General features: G+C 43.1%; 2 protein-coding genes and 1 long non-coding RNA gene across 10 annotated transcripts in view; 2 read left to right on the top strand and 1 right to left on the bottom strand.

Moving 5' to 3' along the window:
* tmem82 (transmembrane protein 82) overlaps positions 1–10661 on the top strand; it is a 41377-nt gene extending 30716 nt beyond the window's left edge. The window contains exons 2-7 of one of the 6 annotated variants that reach the window (XR_010001370.1): positions 2611–2683; positions 4378–4552; positions 6077–7712; positions 8577–8764; positions 8886–9026; positions 9451–10661. Coding sequence is in view for 2 of the 6 variants with exons in the window: in XM_062965773.1 (XP_062821843.1) it covers positions 2611–2683; positions 4378–4552; positions 6077–7712; positions 8577–8764; positions 8886–8969 (2156 nt within the window). In the remaining 4 variants the exon portion in view is untranslated. Of the gene's footprint in view, positions 1–2610; positions 2684–4377; positions 4553–6076; positions 7713–8576; positions 8765–8885 lie in introns of all 6 variants that reach the window. The other 5 variants (XR_010001371.1, XR_010001372.1, XR_010001373.1 and 2 more) reach the window with 5 other exon arrangements.
* On the bottom strand, positions 13–16293 carry LOC134294489 (uncharacterized). 3 transcript variants are annotated; one of them, XR_010001376.1, is made up of 3 exons: positions 15414–16050; positions 9959–10223; positions 13–4606 (listed from the first exon to the last, which is right to left on the bottom strand). It is a non-coding gene; the product is annotated as an uncharacterized LOC134294489 (long non-coding RNA). The 3 variants fall into 3 exon arrangements; XR_010001375.1 differs by having other exon boundaries at positions 9959–10155; positions 15414–16043; XR_010001374.1 differs by lacking the exon at positions 9959–10223 and having other exon boundaries at positions 15414–16293.
* A 3928-nt stretch (positions 16294–20221) lies between these two features.
* spen (spen family transcriptional repressor) overlaps positions 20222–24963 on the top strand; it is a 78953-nt gene continuing 74211 nt past the window's right edge. The window contains exon 1 of the mRNA XM_062965776.1: positions 20222–20857. Within this exon, the coding sequence (XP_062821846.1) occupies positions 20775–20857 (83 nt within the window). The 5' untranslated portion in view covers positions 20222–20774. The remainder of the gene's footprint in view (positions 20858–24963) is intronic.

A 24963-nucleotide genomic window follows, 5' to 3' on the forward strand; every position in this document is an offset into this window, starting at 1 on the left:
CAGGGCTGGAAATAGAGATCTTCAAGTAATTTATTGGTACATGATTCTGCCATTAGACATATGACATCTATATAGACAGACAGAGAGGCAATTTAACATTTTCCCGCTTCCTGAGGGTACGCTTGATTCCGGCCACAGGGGGCGCTGCCGCTTCACCATCCACTTGTGACACCGAGTCCTTGATGGAGTGCTTCCTCATTCTTCTGCACGCTGATGGAGGTTTTTTTTTTATGGTGTTGTAAAATAGTTAAATTAACCTCTCCGCATAAAGCGGTACCTACATTTCCTACTCGACAGATGCAACGGTCTTTCAGGCTGCATAGGTCCACCCGAGCTTACTGTCCACCTAAATTTGAAGATAGCTGCAGCTGTGGGTAGAGAAATTAGGGACCGTTTAAGCGGGGAAGTTAATTTAATTTGATTTAATTTACGACACCATAAACAACTGCCGGCGATCAAAGAGCAAGGAGGAAGTACTACGATCAAAAAGGACTTGGTGTCCCCTTAAATATGCCTCATCTGCCTTATAAATAATCAGGCTTCGGAGAGTTGGCAGCCATTTCCTTCCTGACTGTTTCCAGTCAGCGCTCTCTTCACTCTCCGAGGTGAAAGTGGCAGTTAAAACCGTTTTTCTCAGCAGCAAGCCGGAGACAGCAGCCAATCCGAATTCTGGCTCCTGGCTGGCTCAGCCAATCAGCTGCCAACAAATGCCTTTCCAGTCAACCCATTCCATCATGGTGCCTTTTTGCAAATCCCCACATTTTGGACTATGCTGTTAGGAATTGTGGGAGTTGCAGTCCTAAACATCCGGAGGGCTGAAGTTGGCCCATGCTTGTTTTAGATCATAATAATAGTAATTCCTATGCACACTGCACATATCTTATTTGTATTGCAAAACAACAACAACAATGAAAGAACAATAAAATATTTGAAAATCAAAACAATTGTAACCAACATAAACCTATCAGGATTTCAATGGGAAGTGTGGGCCTGCTTCTGGCCATTGAGATAGTCAGGTTAATTAGGATTGTTGTTGTTGTTGTGTGTCTTCAAGTCATTTCAGACTATGGCTGAGCCTAAGTCTAAAATTATTTATTTATTCATTTACTACATTTATTTACTACATTTATATCCCGCCCTTCTCACCCCAAAGGGGACTTAGAGCAGCTGTATCTACATACCATATATTATATTATTAGCATAGCACTTTATCTATGTTTTTAAGTTTACAACCTATGATGTGCACTTTGCTAATCTACTATTACAACCTCACTGTTTTTAAATTCTATGTTTTTAATAAGTGTGTTTTTATTCTTTTTGATTAATGTGCAAATATTACAATCGGTGCATGTTATTGTTTATTGATGTATTGTATATTGTTATTGTTTTGTATTTCATATTTCTGTGAGCCGCCCCGAGTACCCTCTGGGGGAGATGGTGGCGGGATACAAATAAACTTATTATTATCATTATTATTATTATTATTATTATTATTATTATTATTATTATTATTATTATTATTATAGCACAATATTAGCATTATATATTACTATATTGAACTATACCACTATACTGTAATATTATATGTAATATATAACATATAATTAATATTATTATATGGTATTATTAGTATTATCTATATATATAAAAGGGTAATGAAATTTCGGCCTAGGACAAAACAACAAAACTACACATCCCAGAAACACTAAACTTGGCAGCACAACCCCTCATCCATGCCTCTAGGTTGATACAACAAAAAGAAAAGAAAAATAAAGTCCTAATTAGAGGGAGAGGAATAATTGTCTTTATCCAATTGCTGCCAGTTAGAAGGCTAAGCTCCGCCCACTTGGTCTCCTAGCAACCCACTCAGCCCAGGGGATAGGCAGAGTTAGGCCTCACTTAGGCCTCTTCTACGCTGCCTATAAAATACAGATTATCTGATTTTATCTGGATTATATGGCAGTGTAGACTCAAGGCTATATAACCCATTTATAATGGACTTAATGTCAGGGGAAAACCTTGACCCTTGACCTTAACTACCACCAATTCCTCAATACTTTATTTCCCAGACCACCAGACTTCGCCACAGCAACGCGTGGCCGGGAAAAGCGAGTATTGTATAAAATGATAATCTTATTATCAATATCATATGTATATACAATATATTATATTATTAAAACTGATATAAAAATATTATATTATAAATGAGGGTGGGGGCCACGTAAATGACCTTGGAGGGCTGCATCCGGCCCCCGGGCCTTAGTTTGGGGACCCCTGGTCTAAAGGAGAAGAGCCATCTGGCCAGGGATGGGTTCTCAAGCCTGGGAAAGGACTATATAACAGATACGAGTGAATGTGAGGAGGGGGGAAAGTAGGAGGCGGAGATACTCGGGGTTTGGCGGGAAAACGTCACTTCTAGCTTCGTTTTCATCTTGTAAAGAAGGTCCTCAATAAAGCATTTCCATGGAACTGCCTGTTTGGGCCTGCTTGAGTCCTATAGCTTTTAAGAGCTGACGTTCTGGTTTTGATGTTAATGTTTTTAATATTGTTTTTGAAGTTTGACACTCCTGGTCTGTAACCGTAACATCCATTTGTTGGCCTCCCTCGCAGGGCTGGTGGGCGCCTGTGCCATCTCCGTCCTCTGCAGCCTGACGAAGGTCTTCCTCTACATCCAGTGCCTCAAGTGAGTCTGGATTCGTCCCGTTCGTCTAGGCCTGGGCCAACTTCGGCCCTCCGGGTGTTTTGGACCCCAACCCCCACCATTCCTAACAGCCTACCCATCTATATATATAAAAGAGTGATGGTATCAGGGCATCACGGCGACCGACAAAACAACAAAACTACAGGCCCCCCCCAACCTCGAAATTTGACAACACAACCCATCATCCACGCCTCCAGGTTGATATAACCAAAAGAAAAGAAAAATAAAGTCCTAATTACAGGGAGAGGAATAATTGTTTTTATCCAATTGCTGCCAGTTAGAAGGCTAAGTTCCACCCACTTGGTCTCCTAGCAACCGACTCAGCCCAGGGGACAGGCACAAGAGTTTGGAGAGACCCCTAAGGGCCATCCAGCCCAACCCTTTCTACTATGCAGCAGGACACAATCCAAGCATTCACAACACATGGACAACGTATAAATACTATACAATACTACGCAGGGACATAGACCCCCTCTACCCTCACCACTTGCACAGTACACAAACAACCAAATGCATACTAAACATAAAGACAACCATACAACAGACATTCAATACCACCACTACCTCAACAATTTCTCACCAACACCACCAGACAATGCCACAGCAATGCGTGGCTGGGCACAGCTAGTTAGTCTTATAAAAGCATTTCCTCCTGAAATATTTGTTAATCTCTGCTACAGATATATAGGCATTTCCACCTGCAAGCTTTTGCAATCCCTATGTGCCTAAATATTTGCTTCAATTTATCTATATACATTAATTTTATATATGAATTTCCTCCTCATAGGTTTGCAGGTCTTTGCAAATCCTATATACATTTAGATATCTAGAGATTTCCATGTACCTATATATCTGCAATCTATGTGTATACATTATTTTATATATGAATTTTTGCCTCACATCTTTGCAAATCCTATACAGATATAATTATCTATATACAGAGAGATGTCTAGATAGATAGATATGAATATAGATATATAGGGCTTTTAAATATTGCAGGGGAAATGCACACACACACATATAGAGATTTCTAGATAGATATGAATGTAAAAATATAGGGCTTGCAAATATTGCAGGAGAGAAATGCATATATACGTATATAGAGAGTGGATTTGCAAACGTTTCAGGGGGAAATGCATATGTGAAATTAGTAGATATAATTATAGATCTCTATCTAGCTTTGCATTGTTTATATAGGCATTTGCCTGTTACTATGTTGGAAGCCGGCCTGAGTCCCCAGGGGGAGATAGATAGGGCGAGATACAAATGAATTTATTATTTTTAATTATTAAGTTATTGTTAATACCATATTGTTTTTGTTGACCCTACTTTTCCACTTACAGAGCTAGTTTACTGTACGGTAAATATTGAAAAACCTTTAACCTACTGATGCCTCAATATAATTTCATTGGGATCTTGTTTCATTTTGAAATTGACCCGTAGCTGCTGCATTTTCCACCCTCGGCTTATACTCGAGTCAGTAAGTTTCCCCAGTTTTTTGGTAAAATTAGGTGCCTCAGCTTATATTCGGGTCGGCTTATACTCGAGTATATATGGTAAATAATAATGGCACAACCAAATCCTGCCTCCCCATTTCTGGCCACGTGGTCTGTGTCGGTGCTGGTGAGGCCATAGTTGCGTGGCACGAGTGGTGACGACCTTCTCTGTCTCGGCAGTGACCCCGACCGGCAGGCGGAGGAGGCGGCCCTTCGCCTGCGCCGCCCGCTCCTGGACCGGCTGCACCTCCCGGTGACGGCGGCCCTGCTGACGGTGGTGGGGTCCCGCGTGGCCGCGCTGGTGGTCCTCGAGTTCTCCCTCCGCGCCCTCTCCGCCCTCCTCTCCCTCGAGAAGGTCAGTAGAGCGCCCGGGAGCTCATTGTAAGGCTTCTCAGCTCCATCTGTGTTGCTGTGGGTTGGAAAAGAAAACACACTGATAAGGGAGGGTAAGATGAGAGATAAATACATCATTCTTCTTCGGAAGAATATATTGCGCCAAATTGCTATGTGTGTGTGTGTAAAGAAATCTTTGCAAAAGTTGTTTGTGAGAGATCTCTGCAAAAGAGCTCAGCTTTTTGCAGAGGCAAAGCCACACCTCAAACAATGCATCGGTTTGATGGCAGATGGCTGAGTTTGGCAGTTGGGAATTTGAGCTTGCTGGGAGAGCACAGAGAAAGACAGGCTCTCTATATAGCTACGGTCAAGTAGCAGATTTAAATATGCTATGCTGTATATATTTTGAATGCTTATTGATTAGTTATTGATCCTATGCAACTACAAGGACATTGTACGATTGCTGAACCATTTATTTGACTGCAACTCAACAAGTAAAGTTTCCTTTGTTCTTTTAATTCCTCTGCCTGGTCTGAGTCTTTTGCACATGGTGTTAACTGCACGCTGCTGATTCCGCTGTACACTCACATGGTAACAGAATACACCAGGACACACAATGAGTGAAGATACCATACGGCTTTATTGTTCCGAATACCAGAGTCTACTCTACTGCCCATCTATATAAGCCCTAGCTCAGAGCCGGCCCTAGGTAATTTTCAAGTGTAGGCGAACAGAATTTTGGCGCCCCTCCCAAACCAATCACTGAAAAATAAAAGCATTGGATAAGCGAAAATGTTGGATAATAAGGAGGGATTAAGGAAAAGCCTATTAAACATCAAATTGCATTATGATTTTACAAATTAAGTACCAAAACATCATGTTTTACACCAAATCAATAGAAAAAGCAGTTCAGTATGTTATGTAGGAATTACTATATTTGCGACTTTAGCACCAAACATTGAACTAGGATATAGGGCAGTGTGGACTCAGATAACCCAGTTCAAAGCCGATATTGTGGGTTGTTCTGCTTTGATATTCTGGGTTCTATAGCTGTGTGGAATAGCCCTGGGGGTCCTTAGGAATCCATAGGAATTAAAAGGCCACCGAAAGGGAATTTGGCCCCCGGTATTAAAAAAAACCTCTAAAATCAGGACTGGGTTGCTGTGAGTTTTGCAGGCTGTATGGCCACCTTCCAGAAGCCTTCCTTTCCAGGTGCCTCCACTGCGCCCCCTAGAGCATGGCGCCTTCAGCAACCGCTTACTTCGCCTCATGGTTGAACCGCCCCTGACTCTCCCATAAAACAACTTGTTTTGTATTATGCACTCAAGAGACAAAGTAGACTTCACTCAAAATAACATACTTGGTTTACTCACGACCTTCGTGTGTTCAGCATACACGGCTACACAACTTATCAGTCAGTTACAGATATGTTTGAGATAGTTTCTGTGTGTCATCCGGTCACAACAAGAATCCATATTGCAACTACAGGCAGGTAAAATGCAGGTTATCGTTTGCCACGTCCTCTCTCTCTCTCTCTCTCCGACAGGGGGCGCCCTCCTCCTCCTCCTCCTGGCAGATGCTGCTGCTGCTCTGCCAGTTCTCGCTGGGCTGCGGCGTCTCCTGCAGCCTGGGCTTCCTCCAGGAGGGGGCGCCACACCGGACGGGGAACCTGCTGCTGGCGGTGCTGCTGGCCGCCCTGCTCTCCCGCCTCGGCGCCCGCCTGGCCTCCCACGCCCTGGCCCTCTACCGGCTCCACGCCGCCCAGCGCTACTGCGGGGTCTGCCTCTCCCTCCTGGCCGCCTGGCACCGCATCCCGGCCCTGCTGCGCCGTGCCCTGGCCGCCGCCTTCCTGGTGGCCGACCTGTGCGCCGTGGCCCTCATCAACCGGGACTTCCTCACCACCGCCGAGGCCCTGCGCTTCTGGACCCCGCTCACCATCTGCTACACCCTCCTGGTCATCTACATGCAAGGTTCACTTGGAGGGAAACAAGGGGGTTATGGGCCCAGCATGCGCTCCTCCTCCTCTTCTTCTCCTCATTCCTCTTCTTTGCTTCCTCCTTCTTCCTCTCCTTTGTCTTCTTCCTCTTCTCTTCATCCTCACCACCGCCGAGGCCCTGCGCTTCTGGACCCCGCTCACCATCTGCTACACCCTCCTGGTCATCTACATGCAAGGTTCACTGGGAAGGAAACAAGGGGGTTATGGGCCCAGCATGCGCTCCTCCTCCTCTTCTTCTCCTCATTCCTCTTCTTTGCTTCCTCCTTCTTCCTCTCCTTTGTCTTCTTCCTCTTCTCTTCATCCTCACCACCGCCGAGGCCCTGCGCTTCTGGACCCCGCTCACCATCTGCTACACCCTCCTGGTCATCTACATGCAAGGTTCACTGGGAAGGAAACAAGGGGGTTATGGGCCCAGCATGCGCTCCTCCTCCTCTTCTTCTCCTCATTCCTCTTCTTTGCTTCCTCCTTCTTCCTCTCCTTTGTCTTCTTCCTCTTCTCTTCATCCTCACCACCGCCGAGGCCCTGCGCTTCTGGACCCCGCTCACCATCTGCTACACCCTCCTGGTCATCTACATGCAAGGTTCACTGGGAAGGAAACAAGGGGGTTATGGGCCCAGCATGCGCTCCTCCTCCTCTTCTTCTCCTCATTCCTCTTCTTTGCTTCCTCCTTCTTCCTCTCCTTTGTCTTCTTCCTCTTCTCTTCATCCTCACCACCGCCGAGGCCCTGCGCTTCTGGACCCCGCTCACCATCTGCTACACCCTCCTGGTCATCTACATGCAAGGTTCACTGGGAAGGAAACAAGGGGGTTATGGGCCCAGCATGCGCTCCTCCTCCTCTTCTTCTCCTCATTCCTCTTCTTTGCTTCCTCCTTCTTCCTCTCCTTTGTCTTCTTCCTCTTCTCTTCATCCTCACCACCGCCGAGGCCCTGCGCTTCTGGACCCCGCTCACCATCTGCTACACCCTCCTGGTCATCTACATGCAAGGTTCACTGGGAAGGAAACAAGGGGGTTATGGGCCCAGCATGCACTCCTCCTCCTCTTCTTCTCCTCATTCCTCTTCTTTGCTTCCTCCTTCTTCCTCTCCTTTGTCTTCTTCCTCTTCTCTTCATCCTCACCACCGCTGAGGCCCTGCGCTTCTGGACTCCGCTCACCATCTGCTACACCCTCCTGGTCATCTACATGCAAGGTTCACTGGGAAGGAAACAAGGGGGTTATGGGCCCAGTATAGTTTTGTAGTATGCACTCCTGCTCCTCTTCTCCTCCTCCTTCATCTCCCTTGTCTTCTTCCTCTCCTTTGACTTCCTCTCCTCTTTTTCTTCCTTTTCCCCTTTATTGCTTCTTCCTTTCCTCCTCCTTCCTCTTCTTCCTTTTCAGGGTCCACTTGAAAAGAAACACAAGGGGGTTATGGGCCCAGCATGCGCTCCTCCTCTTTATCTTCTTTTTCTTCCTCTTCTTTGCTTCTTCCTCTCCTTTGACACCCTCTCCTTCCTCTTCTTCCTCCTCCTCTTCTTTTCTTCTTCATCTCTTTTGTCTTCTCCATCTTCCTCCTCTCCATCATCTTCTTTGCTTCTTCCTTTCCTCCTCCTTCCTCTTCTTCCTCTGCTCTGACTTCCTCTCCTCCTCCTTCCTTCGCCTCACCTTCTTCCTCTTCTTTGTTTCTTCCTCTCCTCCTCCTCCTCCTCTCCTTTGTCTCCTCTTCTTCTTCCACTTCTTCCCCTCCTTCTTTTCTCTTTTTCTTCCTCCTCCTCCTGAGTTTGACTTCAAATGAATTCATTTAAAGTCTATCAAATATATAAAGACCCAAGGCTTAGTGATTGGGGGGGCGGCTTATGGACAGCATTGTCCTTGGTGGGCAGAGCCGGCTTTTCCTTAATCCCTCCTTATTATCCAACATTTTCGCTTACCCAACGCTTTTATTTTTCAGTGATTGGTTTTGGGGGGGGGGGGCAAAATTCTGTTCGGCTACACTTGAAGATTACCTAGGGCCGGCTCTGTTGGTGGGTCTTCTCTCCGGAGTGACCCACTCTTTCCCTCCCTCTCTCTCTCTCAGAGGAGCAGCGGCAGAACCCCTCTGAGCAGATGGCCTTCCAGACGGTCTTTGTGCGGATGGGGGGCCTCCTGGTCCTGCTGATGACGGTGGGGCGCTGGGCGGACATCGCCAGCCTCCTGGTCTCCCTGGTGGGGGAGCTCTGGTGCCTCCTGCACGCCCGGGCCATGATGGACATCTGCCGCAAACAGGTGAGCAGCCGGGCCCCCAGGCGCCCCTTCCTCAAAAGCCACGGGTGCAAAACCGTCCCCCCGAACACCTTCCTTCGGCCTCTGCTGTTAATCTCTGTGTCGATGTTCCCCTCTCGCCAAGGACTTCTCCCAGCGGTCGTCCCACTCTCCATCCTCCTCGCAGCGGCACCCAAAAAGGCGTGAAGACCAGCCCACAAGATCCTAAAGCAGAGAGATCCAGCAGAGGAGATCCAGCGGGATCTAGTTGTGATTGTGTCCATGGGTGAGTTGTGTTGGAAGGGTCCGACGAGTCCATTACACTGGCCCATTGAGACCCTCCTTCAGGGAAGAAGCATCACGGATGACGGCCATCTGCTTTGATTGTGTTTTCCTGGCTGGCAGAAGGAGGTTGGATTGGATGGCCTTTGGGGGTCCCTTCCAACCCTAGGGGTCTCTCACCTCGCTATTTCTCTCAGCCATATCTGTCATATCGACGCTTATCCAATACTTTTATTTTTCAGTGATTGTTTGCGGGGGGCACCAAAATTCTGTTCGCTTACACTTGAAAATTACCTAGGGCTGGCCCTGTAATTAAAAGTTGCTGATAAGAACTGGGACAAATGATTAACTGTTGACATTGTTGACTTGATGAACTTTTGGGGGGAAACAACGTGTTTACATTAACCAGAGACCATTGCTCTTTTAAGTGAAGGAAATGTTTACAAGATTCCTTAGGTTAAGAAGGAAGTCGGCACAAGGCTAACACCAATCAAGAAGAGTCAACAGCGGCCCGGAAACTGAGACGTAGCCAAGATGTTTCAGGATGACCAAACAACCTATTCGCAAGTTACTATTTTGGGACAACATCAGCATAATACTGCTACATAAGTGACCTTATTACAATCCAAAATCTCCCAGCATATTGTTTGTTCATTAGCCAATGTAACTGTAAGTTGTTGTGGAATCCGTGGCAGTTACATAGAATCCGTATGTCTAAATGATGAGCCACGATCTCACCACGGTCGCTTTGTTCCAAGCGGCGAAGGGATCGTTCGAGAGCAAAAACTGGATCAAGGAAACTGGAAAGTATGACGTGCTTCACAAAGAGAGAAGAAATGCGGAAATGTTTACATTTGCCACCTCCAATCATTATTACATTCGACTGGTTCCAAAGCTTTCGTAGATATTTCAGAGTTGTAATAAAAGTGTTACCACCGTTATCTCGGCCTTGTTCCTTTCCTTCTTCTTCTGGACTGACACCGATGGGAGATTCCCTCCTGGGCACACGGAAGACTGGGAAACGGTGGCCATGGCTCGCCTTAGCCACCAGGGGGCGCGCCCTGATTCCCTGCCTGTGCTCAGGCCCAAAAGCCGGGTGGCCTTCTGCCGGGGCTGGTTTGATTGTGATTCCTCTGGGTGAAGAAAAAAAGGGTTGGCCCATGCCGTCTCTCTCAACTCTATTATCCTTGTTGCCTACACTCTGGGAAAGATAGAGTGGGTATAAATATAATAATAATAATAATAATAATAATAATAATAATAATAATAATAATAATAATATAAAATAATCCAGCATATCTATCTTGTTTGCTGTGTCATAATAATAATAATAATAATAATAATAATAATAATAATAATAATAATAATAATAAATAATCCATAATTTTAATAATAAAATCCATAGGTTAGAGCAATGTTGGAGTTGGGACCTTTTGTAAAAGCGCTCAAGACTTGGCTGTTTGGTTGTGCATTTAACTAAATCAGATCTAATTTGCCAAATAGTCACTGTTGAATGTTTTTAGGTTGAATGTTTTTATGTTGAATGTTTTTATATTGTGGGATGATATTTTGAATTGCAAGTCGCTCGGAGCACTCTGGTGAAGAGCGACTAATTAAGAAATAAAGTGAAGTGAAGATATGTATTATATATGTGTTGTATTTTGTGTTATAAGTATATGTATGTATGTTACATTATATATATATATATATATATACAGTAGAGTCTCACTTATCCCACATAAACGGGCTGGCAGAAGCTTGGATAAGCGAATAGTCGATGTTTTCAATAAATTGTGATATTTTGGTGCTAAATTCGTAAATACAATAATTACAGTAGAGTCTAACTTATCCAAGCTAAACGGGCCGGCAGAAGCTTGGATAAGCAAATATCTTGGATAATAAGGAGGGATTAAGAAAAGCCTATTAGGTTATGATTTTACAAATTAAGCACCAAAACATCATGTTATACAACACATTTGACAGAAAAAGTAGTTCAATACACAGTAATGCTATTACTGTATTTACGAATTTAGCACCAAAATATCACGATGTATTGAAAACACTGACTACAAAAATGCATTGGATAATCCAGAACATTGGATAAGTGAGACTCTACTGTAGTTCAATACGCAGTAATGCTATGTAGTAATTACTGTATTTACGAATTTAGCTCCAAAATATCACAATGTATTGAAAACACTGACTACAAAAATGCATTGGATAATCCAGAACATTGGATAAGTGAGACTCTACTGTAGTTCAATACACATTAATGCTCTGTAGTAATTACTGTATTTACGAATTTAGCTCCAAAATATCAAAATGTATTGAAAACACTGACTACAAAAATGCATTGGATAATCCAGAACATCGGATAAGTGAGACTCTACTGTAGTTCAATACGCAGTAATGCTATGTAGTAATTACTGTATTTACGAATTTAGCTCCAAAATATCACGATGTATTGAAAACAAAAATGTGTTGGATAATCCAGAACGTTGGATAAGCGAGTGTTGGATAAGTGAGACTCTACTGTGTATGTGTGTGTGTGTGTGTGTGTGTATGTGTGTGTGTGTGTGTGTATGTATATATATATATATATATATATATATATATATATATATATAGCTAGCTGTGCCCGGCCATGCGTTGCTGTGTCATTGTCTGGTACTGTCTGTATTTTATAGGCAGTGTGGAAGAGGCCTAAGTGAGGCCTAACTCTGCCTGTCCCCTGGGCTGAGTGGGTTGCTAGGAGACCAAGTGGGCGGAGCTTAGCCTTCTAACGGGCAGCAATTGGATAAAAACAATTCTTCCTCTCCCTCTAATGAGGACTTTATTTTTCTTTTTGTTGTATCAACCTAGAGGCGTGGATGAGGGGTTGTGCTGTCAATTTCCGAGGTTGTGGGGTGTTTAGTTTTGTTGTTTTGTAGGTCGCCAGTCTTCCATCACTCTTTTATATATATATATATATATATATGGTTTATATATACAGTAGAGTCTCACTTATCCAACATAAACGGGCCGGCAGAATGTTGGATAAGCGAATATGTTGGATAATAAGGAGAGATTAAGGAAAAGCCTATTGAACATCAAATTAAGTTATGATTTTACAAACATCATGTAAGACAACAAATTTGGCAGAAAAAGTAGTTCAATACGCAGTAATGCTATGTTGTAATTACTGTATTTACAAATTTAGCACCAAAATATCATGATATATTGAAAACATTGACTACAAAAATGCTTTGGATAATCCAGAACGTTGGATAAGCGAGTGTTGGATAAGTGAGACTCTACTGTATGTGTGTGTATGTTATATAGATATATAGAGATAAATATACACATAATGAATGTGTGTGTGTGATTCATATAATTATGGGAGTTGTAGTTCGCCTAGATCCCATCGTGCAGGCTGTTAGGAAACAGCGCCCCCTTTTCCTGCCTGGTGGCCGCGCGGGGGAACTGCACCCAGCTCCGCCCGCACGGGAGGCGCATGCGCAATGACGCTTCTTTTCCCCCCCTCAGACGCCGCCACAAAATGGCCGCCGCGGCGAAAAAGGGAGCCGCGAAATGGCGCCTGAGGAAAGAACAAAGGCCTTTGAGGAACCAGCTTTTCTTTTAAAACGCGGCTTTATACGTATCGTATATGGTTCTCCTTTCCTACTTTAGACGAAATATAATAATAATAATAGTAAGTATAGAATAATGTAATGTTAATAATATATAATGCAGTAATATAATTGTAAATATACTATTTATTGTTAATAATATATATTGTTAATAGCAATAATACGCTTTAAAAGCAATAATGGATGCATAGCCAATTTGAGTCTCCTTCGGGGGTGAGCATTGAATGGCCTTGCAGCTTTAAAGCCTGGCTGTTTCTTGCCTGAGGGAATCCTTTATTGGGAGGCCTTTGTTTGTTTATTTGTTTGTTTGTTTGTTTGTTTATTTACTACACAAATTAAATTTACATACAATATTATATTATTAGCATAGTACGATACTGGCCATAAATTACTATATTGTACTATATCAATATATGGTAATATTATTAGTAATATTACATGTAAAAAATATAATATATAATTAATATTATTATATTGTATTACTAGTATTATATCGTATTACAATATAATATTATGAATATTATATGTACTGTACATACAATATTATATTATTAGCATAGTACAATACTGGCTATAAATTACTATATTGTACTATATCAATATATGGTAATATTATTAGTAATATTACATGTACAAAATATAATATATAATTAATATTATTATATTGGATTATTAGTATTATATCGTATTACAATATAATATTATGAATATTATATGTACTGTACATACAATATTATATTATTATAGCACAATACTGGCAATAAATTACTATATTGTACTATATCAATATATGGTAATATTATTAGTAATATTACATGTAAAATATAATATATAATTAATATTATTGTATTGTATTATTAGTATATCATATTACAATATACAAATATTATATATGAATATTATATATATTGAATATTATATGTATATACAATATGTTTGTTGGTTCCCTGTATTTAAAAAGCTTTCAAATCACGACAGCAAATAAAGAACAACACTCAGAAAACTGAAGAATTCCTGACAGGAAACAATCTGGGCCAGCTAACACCCCCCCAAGCAAGGATCCCCCCCAGGCAGGAAGCAGCCAGGCTTTGAAACTACAAGGCCATTCAATGCTAACCTGGCCATCCAGCCCAGAAAACTCACAGCAACACATATTAATAATATTTGTATATTTTAAATTGTATTGATGTTTTTATGTCAAACTGCTTTGAGTCTCCTTCGGGAGAGAGAAAGCAGGGCATAAATAAATATAATAATATACTAACAAATAATATAAGATTAACAATAGTATAATGTAATAATGCATAATATTATAATATAATATATTAATTATCAATACAATATAAAACATGCCATTGAAACCCTATATAAATCATTAAAACATTAAAATGCTGCAAATATCAATGTCAGGATATGCCCTTCAAATACTACATATTTCATGGATTAGCACCAACATAATTATATTAATTATATTATTAATAATAATACATTATCATACCAATAATGGATACATAGCCGTTTTGAGTCTCCGTCAGGAGAAAGAAAGCATGGTAGAAATAAATATAATAAATATATAATAAAGTCATATTTATTATTAATAATAAATAGATAATGTAATAATAGATAATATAATATTAATAATATTAATACATTGTAAAACCAATGTAGGAGAAAGAGGGGTATAAATATAATATAATAATAAATATATAATCGATATAATACAATATTAATACATTGTAATACCAATAATGGATACATAGCCATTTTGACTCTCCTTTGGGAAAGATAAGGCGGGGTATAAATAAATAAATAAAATTATAATAACTGTATATGTTAAATTGTATGCTGATGCTTTTGTTGTTGCTTTGAGTCTCCTTTGGAAAAGAGAAAGCGAGATATAAATAATATAATACGTATAATAATAGTAATATGTGTATATTTTAAATTGTTAGTTGATGCTTTTGTTGAGTCTCCGGGAGAGAGAAAGTGAGATATAAATAAATATAATAATATGTATAATAGTAATATGTATATTTTAAATTGTATGCTGATGCTTTTGTTAAGTCACTTTGAGTTTCCTTCGGGAGAAAGCGAGATATAAATAAATATAATAATTAGTCTAATAATAGTAATATGTGTATATTTTAAATTGTATGCTGATGCTTTTGTTAAGTCACTTTGAGTTTCCTTCAGGAGAAAGCGAGATATAAATATAATAATTAGTCTAATAATAGTAATATGTGTATATTCTAGATTGTATGCTGATGCTTTTGTAAAGTTGAGTCACCTTTGGGGGAGATAAAGCGGGATATAAATCAACAATAATAATAAATATAATAATATGTGTATATTTTAAATTGTCTGCTGATGTTTTTGTTACTTTGAGTTTCCTTCAGGAGAAAGCGAGATATAAATAAATATAATAATTAGTCTAATAATAGTAATATGTGTATATTTTAAATTGTATGCTGATGCTTTTGTTAAGTTACTTTGAGTTTCCTTTGGGAGAAAGTGAGATATAAATAAATATAATAATAAGTCTAATAATAGTAATATGTGTATATTTTAAATTGTATGCTGATGCTTTTGGTAAGTTGAGTCTCCTTCGGGGGAGATAAAGCGGGATATAAATCAACAATAATAATAAATATAATAATATGTGTATATTTTAAATTGTATGCTGATGTTTTCCTCTTAAGCCACTCTGAGAAAGTGGGGTATAAAGATAACAAATATAACAGACCACATCTCACAAAGAATACCTTGTTCTCCATTGCATCTCGGGATTTCTTTTGCATTCCTCCGTCCGCACTTAACTATTTAGATAGAGTTTAAAGCAAAACAAAGCCGCCACCAGATGGGAGGGAGATACAGACAGATCTCCAAAAGTAACACATAAATCCAGGGTTGATTTTAGTCTTTATTTCCCAGGCTTAGGAACAGTGATAATCCATGGGATTGGAGGCTTAAGAGATGGTGAGGAAGAGCTCCCATAGGCAAGGACGCGGTGCGGGAAATGGCCAGAGGGATCTTGCAGGAAGGGAGGACCGTAGGCTTTGTTTGCCTTGCCGAGGCAGAAGAGAGGGCTCTTCCTCCACTTCCAGAAGTTTCCAAAGAAGGACGAAGGGACGCCTGTGTTTGCAAACACTCCTCCTCTTCCTCTTCTGTTGCTCTTCTTGGGAGGGAGAGAAGAGAGGCTAGAGGAATGGCTCATTCCCTTTTGTCGCAGTGTAGGGAAGGCAGGCAGGCGTACTTGGCTGCAGTGCCGAGACTGGGAAAAAGGGAGGGAAGGGGAATGAATTCGTCAACAGGACCGGGCTTGGAAGTCCATAGGCAAGCATAGGATGTTGCCACCCCTCTCTTCTTCCACTAGCAGATGCCTTCGTGTCTCGATAGAGACTTAAGGAACCACCTAATAAATAAAAATCATAATATTTATTTATTATTTATTTATTTATTTGCGACATTTATATACCGCCTTTCTCACCCCGAAGGGGACTCAAGGCGGTTTACAAGTATATATACATACAATATATTATATTAATATATATAATATTAACACTGTATCCTGCTTGATGATTTTAATGATTGTTTTTATTGATGTGATGTTTTTACTGGGATAATTGTTTTATTGCTTTGTTACTGTTATTTGTTTGTTTTATCGGGCCAGGCCCTCATGTAAGCCGCCCCGAGATGGGGCGGGGTATAAAAATAAAGTAGTTATTATTATTATTATTATTATTATTATTATTATTATTATATTAATATTAATATTAATATTATTATAATATTATAATATAATTAATAGTATTATTATACACAACTTATTGTTATTGTTATTATTATTATTATTATTATTTTATTATGACACAGCAAACAAGATAGACATGCTGGATTTCATATCACAAAATCACAAGTCGAACACTTCCCAAGTGTCTAGGACTGTGATGTATTATTATTATTATTATTATTATTATTTTATTATGACACAGCAAACAAGATAGACATGCTGGATTTCGTATCACAAAATCACAAGTCAAACACTTCCCAAGTGTCTAGGACTGTGAGATGTATTTCCGGATGATGCGTGCAGATCCCAGTAGGGTGGCCTTTTGCAGTTGGCAGATCATGATTTTGTCAATGTCTATTGTTTCCAAATGCCAGCTGAGATCTTTTGGCACGGCACCCAGTGTGCCCATCACCACCGGGACCCCCTGCACTGGTTTCTGCCAGAGTCTTTGAAGTTCAATCTTGAGGTCCTGATAGCGGCTGAGTTTTTTATTTTGTTTTTCGTCAATGCGACTGTCACCTGGGATGGCGACATCAATGATCCAGACCTTGTTCTTTTCCACAACTGTGATGTCTGGTGTGTTGTGTTCCAGAACTTTGTCAGTCTGGATTCGGAAGTCCCACAGTATCTTTGTGTGCTCATTTTCCAATACTTTTGCAGGTTTGTGATCCCACCAGGTCTTATTTTCAGGATATATCTTATTTTTCCATGAAGAAGAATTCACATTTATTGTTGAATAAAAAATGAAAATTTATCATATACTGTACAGTAGTTGTCATCACAAACCAGCATAACCAGACAAATTGTGAATCCTATCAAGAATTTCTTGTTACTACCATTATTTCCATGTACAGTAGAGTCTCACTTATCCAACACTCACTTATCCGACGTTCTGGATTATCCAACGCATTTTTGTAGTCAATGTTTTCAATATATCGTGATATTTTGGTGCTAAATTCATAAATACAGTAATTACTACATAGCATTACTGCGTATTGAACTACTTTTTCTGCCAAATTTGTTGTCTAACATGATGCTTTGGTGCTTAATTTGTAAAATCATATCCTAATTTGATGTTTAATGGGCTTTTCCTTAATGCCTCCTTCTTATCCAGCATATTCGCTTATCCAACATTCTGCCGGCCCGTTTATGTTGGATAAGTGAGACTCTACTGTACAACTATCTATGGTACGTACATTTATCGATCCTGCATGCTCTGGTGTTCTGCTTGGCAGGCATGCTTCCAAACAAAACCTTTGCTAGGTCTTACTTTTGGGGGAGGTCTTCAGCAAAACCTCTACTAGGTCTTATTTTCCAGGGATGTCTTATTTTCGGGGAAACAGGTAGTACAATATAGTAATTTATTGCCAGTATTGTGCTATGCTAATAATATAATATTGTATGGAAATTCAATGTGTAAGCCGCTCTGAGTCCCCTTCGGGGTGAGAAGGGTGGGATAGAAATGTATTAAATAAGTAAATAAATAAATGGTTGCACTATTTACAAAAACAAAGTTTCCATAATAACAAAAATAAAGCTCTTTATATTTCCTTCTTTGCTTCCACGCTGGGCTTCTTTCTCTGGCAGATAATCAGCTTCGCTCTCACAGAGCCTCCTCTCACACCGAACTTAACACTGGAGCTTCACACAGTAGCTTTACACACGAGGCCTTTGTTGTGGATTGTAGATGGTAAATGGAAGCGCTTACGTGTGCCCCTGAGCCCAGAGTCACCCCGCAGAGCAAGGACGCACCACTCAGCTTTGCAGAACAAGTAACACAGGAACTTTTACTTAATCCAAGAGACCAACAGAACAGTGGTATTTACAGTAGTCCCTCTGATTGCTTACAGAAATCAACAGTCAAAAGCAATCCTTTCATCATCCATAAATCTGCTTCAGTGAAGATCAGCAAACGAGGCCTCAGAAATAGTCAGGCCTCTCTGAGAACAAACATCTCAGTAGATACACATAGATAGAATCCAAACCAGTTCTCCAGCAGCAGGACAGCAACAGTTATAAAACCAATTCCCAGGTCCTTGCAAACTCAGCCAATTGGTTTCATGCATTTGATTTTCTAGTTAACATACATATACTGTAGTATCTTTTGCAAACCAGCACAGAGAAGCTGTTGAAATCCACAAGAGGCAGGTGGACAACGTCAACAGAAAGGAGAAAACCATGAAAAGGAACACAATCTCACACCAGTATTTTAAAAACTTTTTTTTTTCCGTGTCAGGAGCAACCGGAGTTGCTTCTGGAGTGAGAGAATTGACCGTCTGCAAGGACGTTGCCCGGATGTTTTGATGTTTTTGCCATCCTTGTGGGAGGCTTCTCTCATGTCCCTGCATGGAGCTGGAGCTGAGCGAGGGAGCTCATCCGCGCTCTCCCCGGGTGGGATTCGAACCCTACAATCAGGACAGTAAATAAGTAACAACACTCAGAAAATGGGAATTCCAGACAGGAAACAATCAGGGCCAGCTAACACCTAACCAAGGATTCCCACAGGCAGGAAACAGGCTTTGAAGCTGCAAGGCTATTCAATGCTAATTGCGCACATTCACACTGGCCTCCAACAGACAAGAGTTCTTTCTCTCTCCCACCCTGGAAATCATCCCACGGGGATATAAACCCCACTTTCTTAGTTTCCAACAGACCTCGCAACCTCTGAGGATGCCTGCCATAGGTGTAGGTGAAACGTCAGGAGAAAATGCTTCTGGAACAGGGCCAGGCAGCCTGGAAAACTCACAGCAAAACATTTTTTTTTATAATGCATGTCCAAGCCTCGCTTATTCAAGCTTCTGGATTATCCAACACATTTTTGTAGTCAATGTTTTCAATATATCGTGATATTTTGGGGCTAAATTCGTAAATACAGTAATTACAACATAACATTACTGAGTATTAAACTACGTTTTCTGTCAAATTTGTTGTCTAACATGATGTTTTGGTGCTTAATTTGTAAAATCATAACCTAATTTGATGTTTAACAGGCTTTTCCTTAATCCCTCCTTATTATCCAACATACTCACTTATCCAACGTGGGGATAATGTTGGATAAGTGAGGCTCTACTGTATTTAAAAAAACTCTAAAATCAGGACAGTAAATAAGGAACAACACTCAGAAAATGGGAATTCCAGACAGGAAACAATCAGGGCCAGCTAACACCTCCTAACCAAGGATTCCCACAGGCAGGAAACAGCCAGGCTTTGAAACGGGTGCTTTATCAAACATATAATATAATAACCAACTGTAATAATTCAATATTTTAAATGCATATAATATACTGTATAATAACCAACTGAAATATTAATAATAATACTAATAGCCACGTTTTGCCTTTTTTGCAGTTAATATTAATATCCGTTTTCGACGTTTATTTCAAGCCATTTTAACATTTCCTTTTCCAGGAGGGTGGCCTTGTGTGGGAAGAGGGAGGAGGAGGCCAAGGCCAGCTTCCTCTGGGAAAGCGCACTGCGCCTGCGCGGCGGGCCGGGCGCGTGAGAGAAAAACCCGGCGGGCCCCTTGTGCGCAGGCGCGGCTTCCCGCAGCGAGGCGGATTGGGGACAGGCCGCGGGATTCTCTCACCCTCCGCCCCCCTCCCCTCGCCTCGTTCCCAGGTGCGCAGTGCGCAGGCGCGGCGGCCTGGCCTCGTCTTTTCTTCTCGGCCTTGTTTGCGGCCTCTCCCCCCTCCCTCTCCCCCTCCAGGCCCCGCCCCCTCGCGCCCCGGCTCAGCCAATGAGCGGCCGGCGCCGGAGCAGCGGCCGGCGAGTGCGCCTGCGCGGCCGCGGCTGGCTCTGAGGAGAACTCGCGAAGCGGGCGGCGGCGGCGTCGGAGGAGGACGCAGGCATCGCGGACGGAGAAGCCCAAGGAGGAGCGGCAGCCTAGGCCTCGGCCTCCGGAGAAGGCGGAGGAGGCAGCAGCGGGGGGCCCCGGTGGGATGGTGTCCCCCGCCGGCGCCGCGGAGGGAGGCGGAGGAGGAGGCCCAGGCCCCGGACTAGGCCCAGGCCCAGGCCTCGAGCGGGAGCAGCAGCGGCGGCGCCGGAGGAGGAGGCGGAGGGCCCTCCGCCCACGGGGAGCAAGCCCAGGCCCAGGCCCGGCGGCGCGAAGGAGGACGGCCCGGCCGCGGCCCTGAGCCCGGACCAGGCCCCTCGGCACCACCACCACCTCCGGCAGCAGCAGCGGCGGCAGCGCCAGGCCCGGCGGCGGAGGAGGAGGCGGCGGCGGCAGCACCGGCAGCGGCGGCGGCGGCGGCGGCACCCCCAGCCCCCCCTCCTCCTCCTCCCGCCGCCCGCCCCGCCCTCGCCCAGCAGCACCGGCGGCGGCAGCAGCAGCATGGTCCGCGAGACCAGGCACCTCTGGGTCGGCAACCTGCCCGAGAACGTCCGCGAGGAGAAGATCATCGAGCACTTCAAGCGGTGAGTGAGCGGGCGAGCGGGCGGGCGAGTGGGGAGCCGGGACGGGGAGAGGCCCAGCCAGGCCAAGAAGCACGGGCAAAGCCCTCCCGACAGAAGGCCCGCCGGCCAAGCCCTGCTCAGGAACGCCACAATCACCACCATTAGTAGTATTATTTGGCAGGAGAAGCACAAGCAAAGTCTTCCCAACAGAAGGCCAGCCAACCCCTGCCTAGGAAGGAGACGTCATTGTCACCATTATTATTATTATTATTATTATTATTATTGAGTTCAAACCCTGTCTGCCTTCATGCAGGAGAAGCACAAGCAAAGCTCTCCCAACAGAGGAAGGAGACATCACTATTATTATTATTATTATTATTATTATTATTATTGAGTCCAAGCCCTGTCCGCCTTCATGCAGGAGAAGCACAAGCAAAGTCTTCCCAACAGAAGGCCAGCCAACCCCTGCTTAGGAAGGAGATGTCATCGTCACCATTATTATTATTATTATTATTATTATTATTATTACCAATATTAATATTTGATGCACATCAGGATTAGTACACAGCAAACATGATCACTTTTATTATGATCATTATTCTAGAGTCCAAGCCCTATCTGCCTTCATGCAAGAGAAGCACAATCAAAGCTCTCCCAACAGAGGAAGGAGACATCACCATTATTATTATTATCATTATTATTCTAGAGTCCAAGCCCCATCTGCCTTCATGAAGAAGAAGCACATTAAAATCTCGCCCAACAGAGGATAGGAGACTCTATCATCACCATTATTATTATTATTATTATTATTATTATTATTATTACTTTTCTAGAGTCCAAGCCTCACCTGCCTTCATGCAGGAGAAGCACAATCAAAGCTCTCCTGACAGAGGAAAGAGACTCCACCATCACCATTATTATTATTATTATTATTATGAGTTGGAAGAGACCCCATCTGCCAGGCAGGAGAGGCAGGAGCAAAGCCCTCCTGACAGAAGTACATCCATCCTCTGCTTAGAAACCCCAGGGAGGGAAGAAAGGAGACTCCATCACCATTATTATTATTAGCAAAGATTATTTTTATTACTATTATTCCAGAGTCCAAGTCCCTTCTACCTTCATGTAGGAGAAGCACACACAAAGCCCTCCTGACAGAGGGCCACCCAGCCCCTGATAGGAAGGAGACCCCATCATTATTATTATAATATTATTTTATAAAATCCTATCCACTCCAAGCCCCTTCTTTTTGCCAGGTAGGAGGCCCCCATGACAAAGGGCCACCCAACCCCTGCTTAGTAAGGAGACTATTATTATGATTATTATTAGCGAGGATTATTATTACAGTATTTTATTATTATAGAGTCCAAGCAAAGCTGCTTCATGCAGGAGAAGCACAAGCACAGCCCTCCTGACAGAAGGCCGCCCAGCCCCTGCTTAGAAACCTCCAGAGAAGGAAGGAGGCCATTATTATTATTAGCAAGGATTATTGTTATTGCTATTATAGAGTCATAGAGTTGGAAGAGACCCCAAGGGCTGTCCATTCCAAGCCCTTTCTTTAAGCCAGGCAGGAAGGCACAATCAAAGCCCTCCTGACAGAAGGCCAAGAGAGCACACACTGAGAAGCAGGAGCAAAAGACGCTGCAGGGACTGGCTCTGGCCCAAAGGAAGCGGGCCATGCTGTCATGGAAGTGGCTTCCACCCCAGAGGCGTGTGGAGGCCTTCTTTCTGTCTGTCTTTCTTTCTTTCTTTCTTTCTTTCTTTCTTTCTTTCTTTCTTTCTTTCTTTCTTTCTTTCTTTCTTGGCACATCACCCCTATCTCTTGGGGATGATTTTTTGGGGGCAGGGGCAGTCTTTCCTATGTCTCTTAATGGCACCACATGGATGAAATCACATTTATGAAGGCAATGGCGTGAACTGGAGGCATCCCGGCACCTCTTGAACTGGAGGCTAATGGATCTCTTTTTGGAATCTATTTCTTTTTGGCCCCGTTTGCTACGGAATACTTTCCTGAGACGACTAATTTTGAAATCTGTAGTGGAATTAATGCTCAAATTTGTGAGGGTTTTTTTTTTTCTTTTCTCCTGCCTCTTTTAAGAGGAAGTGAAACAGGAATCTTCTTTGCATGCCTTTGAAACCTTCACTCTGAGTGTCTTCCCTCCTGGCTTTTGTGATCGTGAGTGGACCGGCCCCACGTGTTTGGGCAGGTTTTGCATATGCCTTTTGCCCTGATGTAGGTGCATTTTGGGTGGTAAATAAAGGGTTGCGGTCTCCCGAGGAACGTTTTCTTTGTAAGGTTATAATGGAGGAGAAATGGCACGGAGCAGTGTCGCTTCCCATTGGAGCCTTGTAGTTTTCTTGTGCAGAGTTGGGAAATTATGGAGACAGCGACGTAATGAGTCACCATGGGAAAAATAGGCTGGTTGCTGCTGCTTAGCAGGGGAACCAGCTTGGCGAGTGAAGGGGGGGGGAGAGAACGTGGAGGCACCGGCCTCCCTCCTCCACCTTCGGTTCCTGATCTTCGAGGGGGACTCTGAGTCGATCCCCAAGGTCTTCCATGTGAGGTTTCAGGTTCGGAAAGGAGGGCTTTGCCTCCACAAATAGCCTCGGCACACGGCCAGCCTTCTTAGGAGGGAAGCAGAGGGGGTTGATTGTGTTCCTGTGGGTAGCAACGAGTCTGAGTCCGTCCGTCTGTCCGCGAGAGCATGTGTCCCTTCCTGGCCGGTGTTTGTGTCCCTCGTGCCCCGTGGCAGGGGGGAAGAATCCCTCTGTTGTGTGTGGTGCAGCGCTTTTGCTTGTCTGGAAGCTGTTCTAAAATGGCGGCCAGGACCCGAAGGAAGGAGACGAGCTGAGCTCAGGCTCTGAGAAGCAGGCGGCAGGCAGCATGGCAGGAGACCGAGCACAGTTGCCTGGGTGGGAGCACCCAGAGGGGAAATACCCCTTCAGAAAGAAGCAGTTGTTGTTGCTCCATGTGTAAGACACACACACACACAGAGTGAGAGCATGCGCCCAAGGAATACCCTTTTGGGGGCAGGCCTTTAGCTTTTGCAAAGGGACAAGGGCTGTCGCCTTCTCGGTTCCATACCGTCTGCCTTCTGTCATAGAGCGTAAGAGTGGGACACATACAGGCTAGCTAGAAGCCAGGGCCAGGATCCTTCTTTTATTCGGATAATTGTGTTATTGCTTTGTTATTGTTACTTGATTGTTGTGCCGGGCAAGGCCCCATGTAAGCCACCCCGAGTCCCTTCGGGGAGATGGGGCGGGGTATAAAAATAAAGTTGTTATTATTATTATTATTATTGACACAACGACGTTGTATGACACAGCAAACAAGATAGATATGCTGGATTTCGTTTCACAAAACCACAAGTCAAACACTTCCCAAGTGTCTAGGACTGTGTGATGTTTTTTCTGATGATGTGTGCAGATCCCAGTAGGGTGGCCTTTTGCAGTTGGCAGATGGTGATTTTGTCAATGTCTATTGTTTCCAAATGCCGGCTGAGATCTTTTGGCATGGCACCCAGTGTGCCCATCACCACCGGGACCACCTGCACTGGTTTCTGCCAGAGTCTTATTATTATTATTATTATTATTATTATTATTATTATTATTATTATTATTATTGTTCCAGCCAAGGAGAACAAACCTGGTTAGGCACATCTTGGTGTCTGTTACATAAAAACAGAAAAGGAGTTGCCTGAGAAGAGCTGTTTGCCTTTGGGCTGGGAGTGCTGCTCACCAGAGCTTGGAGGGATGTGTGCAGAGAGGTGCTGTCGGGGTGCCAACAATTTCTGTTGTGGGGGAGCTTCCCGACGTCGCCTTGTTTTCACAGCATTTGTACGGCTGGGCAGAGTTGCCATAGTGCTAGTGCTTCCCGGTGGATCAGGAAAAATGGAGCCAAACCCATTGGCTCCCTGTCTTGCCTCTTTCTGAATGCACTGTCGGTTTAAATATAGGTCTGGAGATGAGTGTGTGTACATGCTTGCATTCTGAAGGCAGATGTCTGTGGGATTTTGGAGGGCTCCTCCCAAGCTGGTGCTCAGTGGCATTTCTCCTGCTTCTTCCCTTTCTTTCACTATCCGATATCCGTCTATCCCTCGACTGGGGTTGGCAGGAGACCATTGTGGAGC

Source organism: Anolis carolinensis, unplaced genomic scaffold, assembly GCF_035594765.1.
Source record: "Anolis carolinensis isolate JA03-04 unplaced genomic scaffold, rAnoCar3.1.pri scaffold_15, whole genome shotgun sequence".
Taxonomy (NCBI): domain Eukaryota; kingdom Metazoa; phylum Chordata; class Lepidosauria; order Squamata; family Dactyloidae; genus Anolis; species Anolis carolinensis.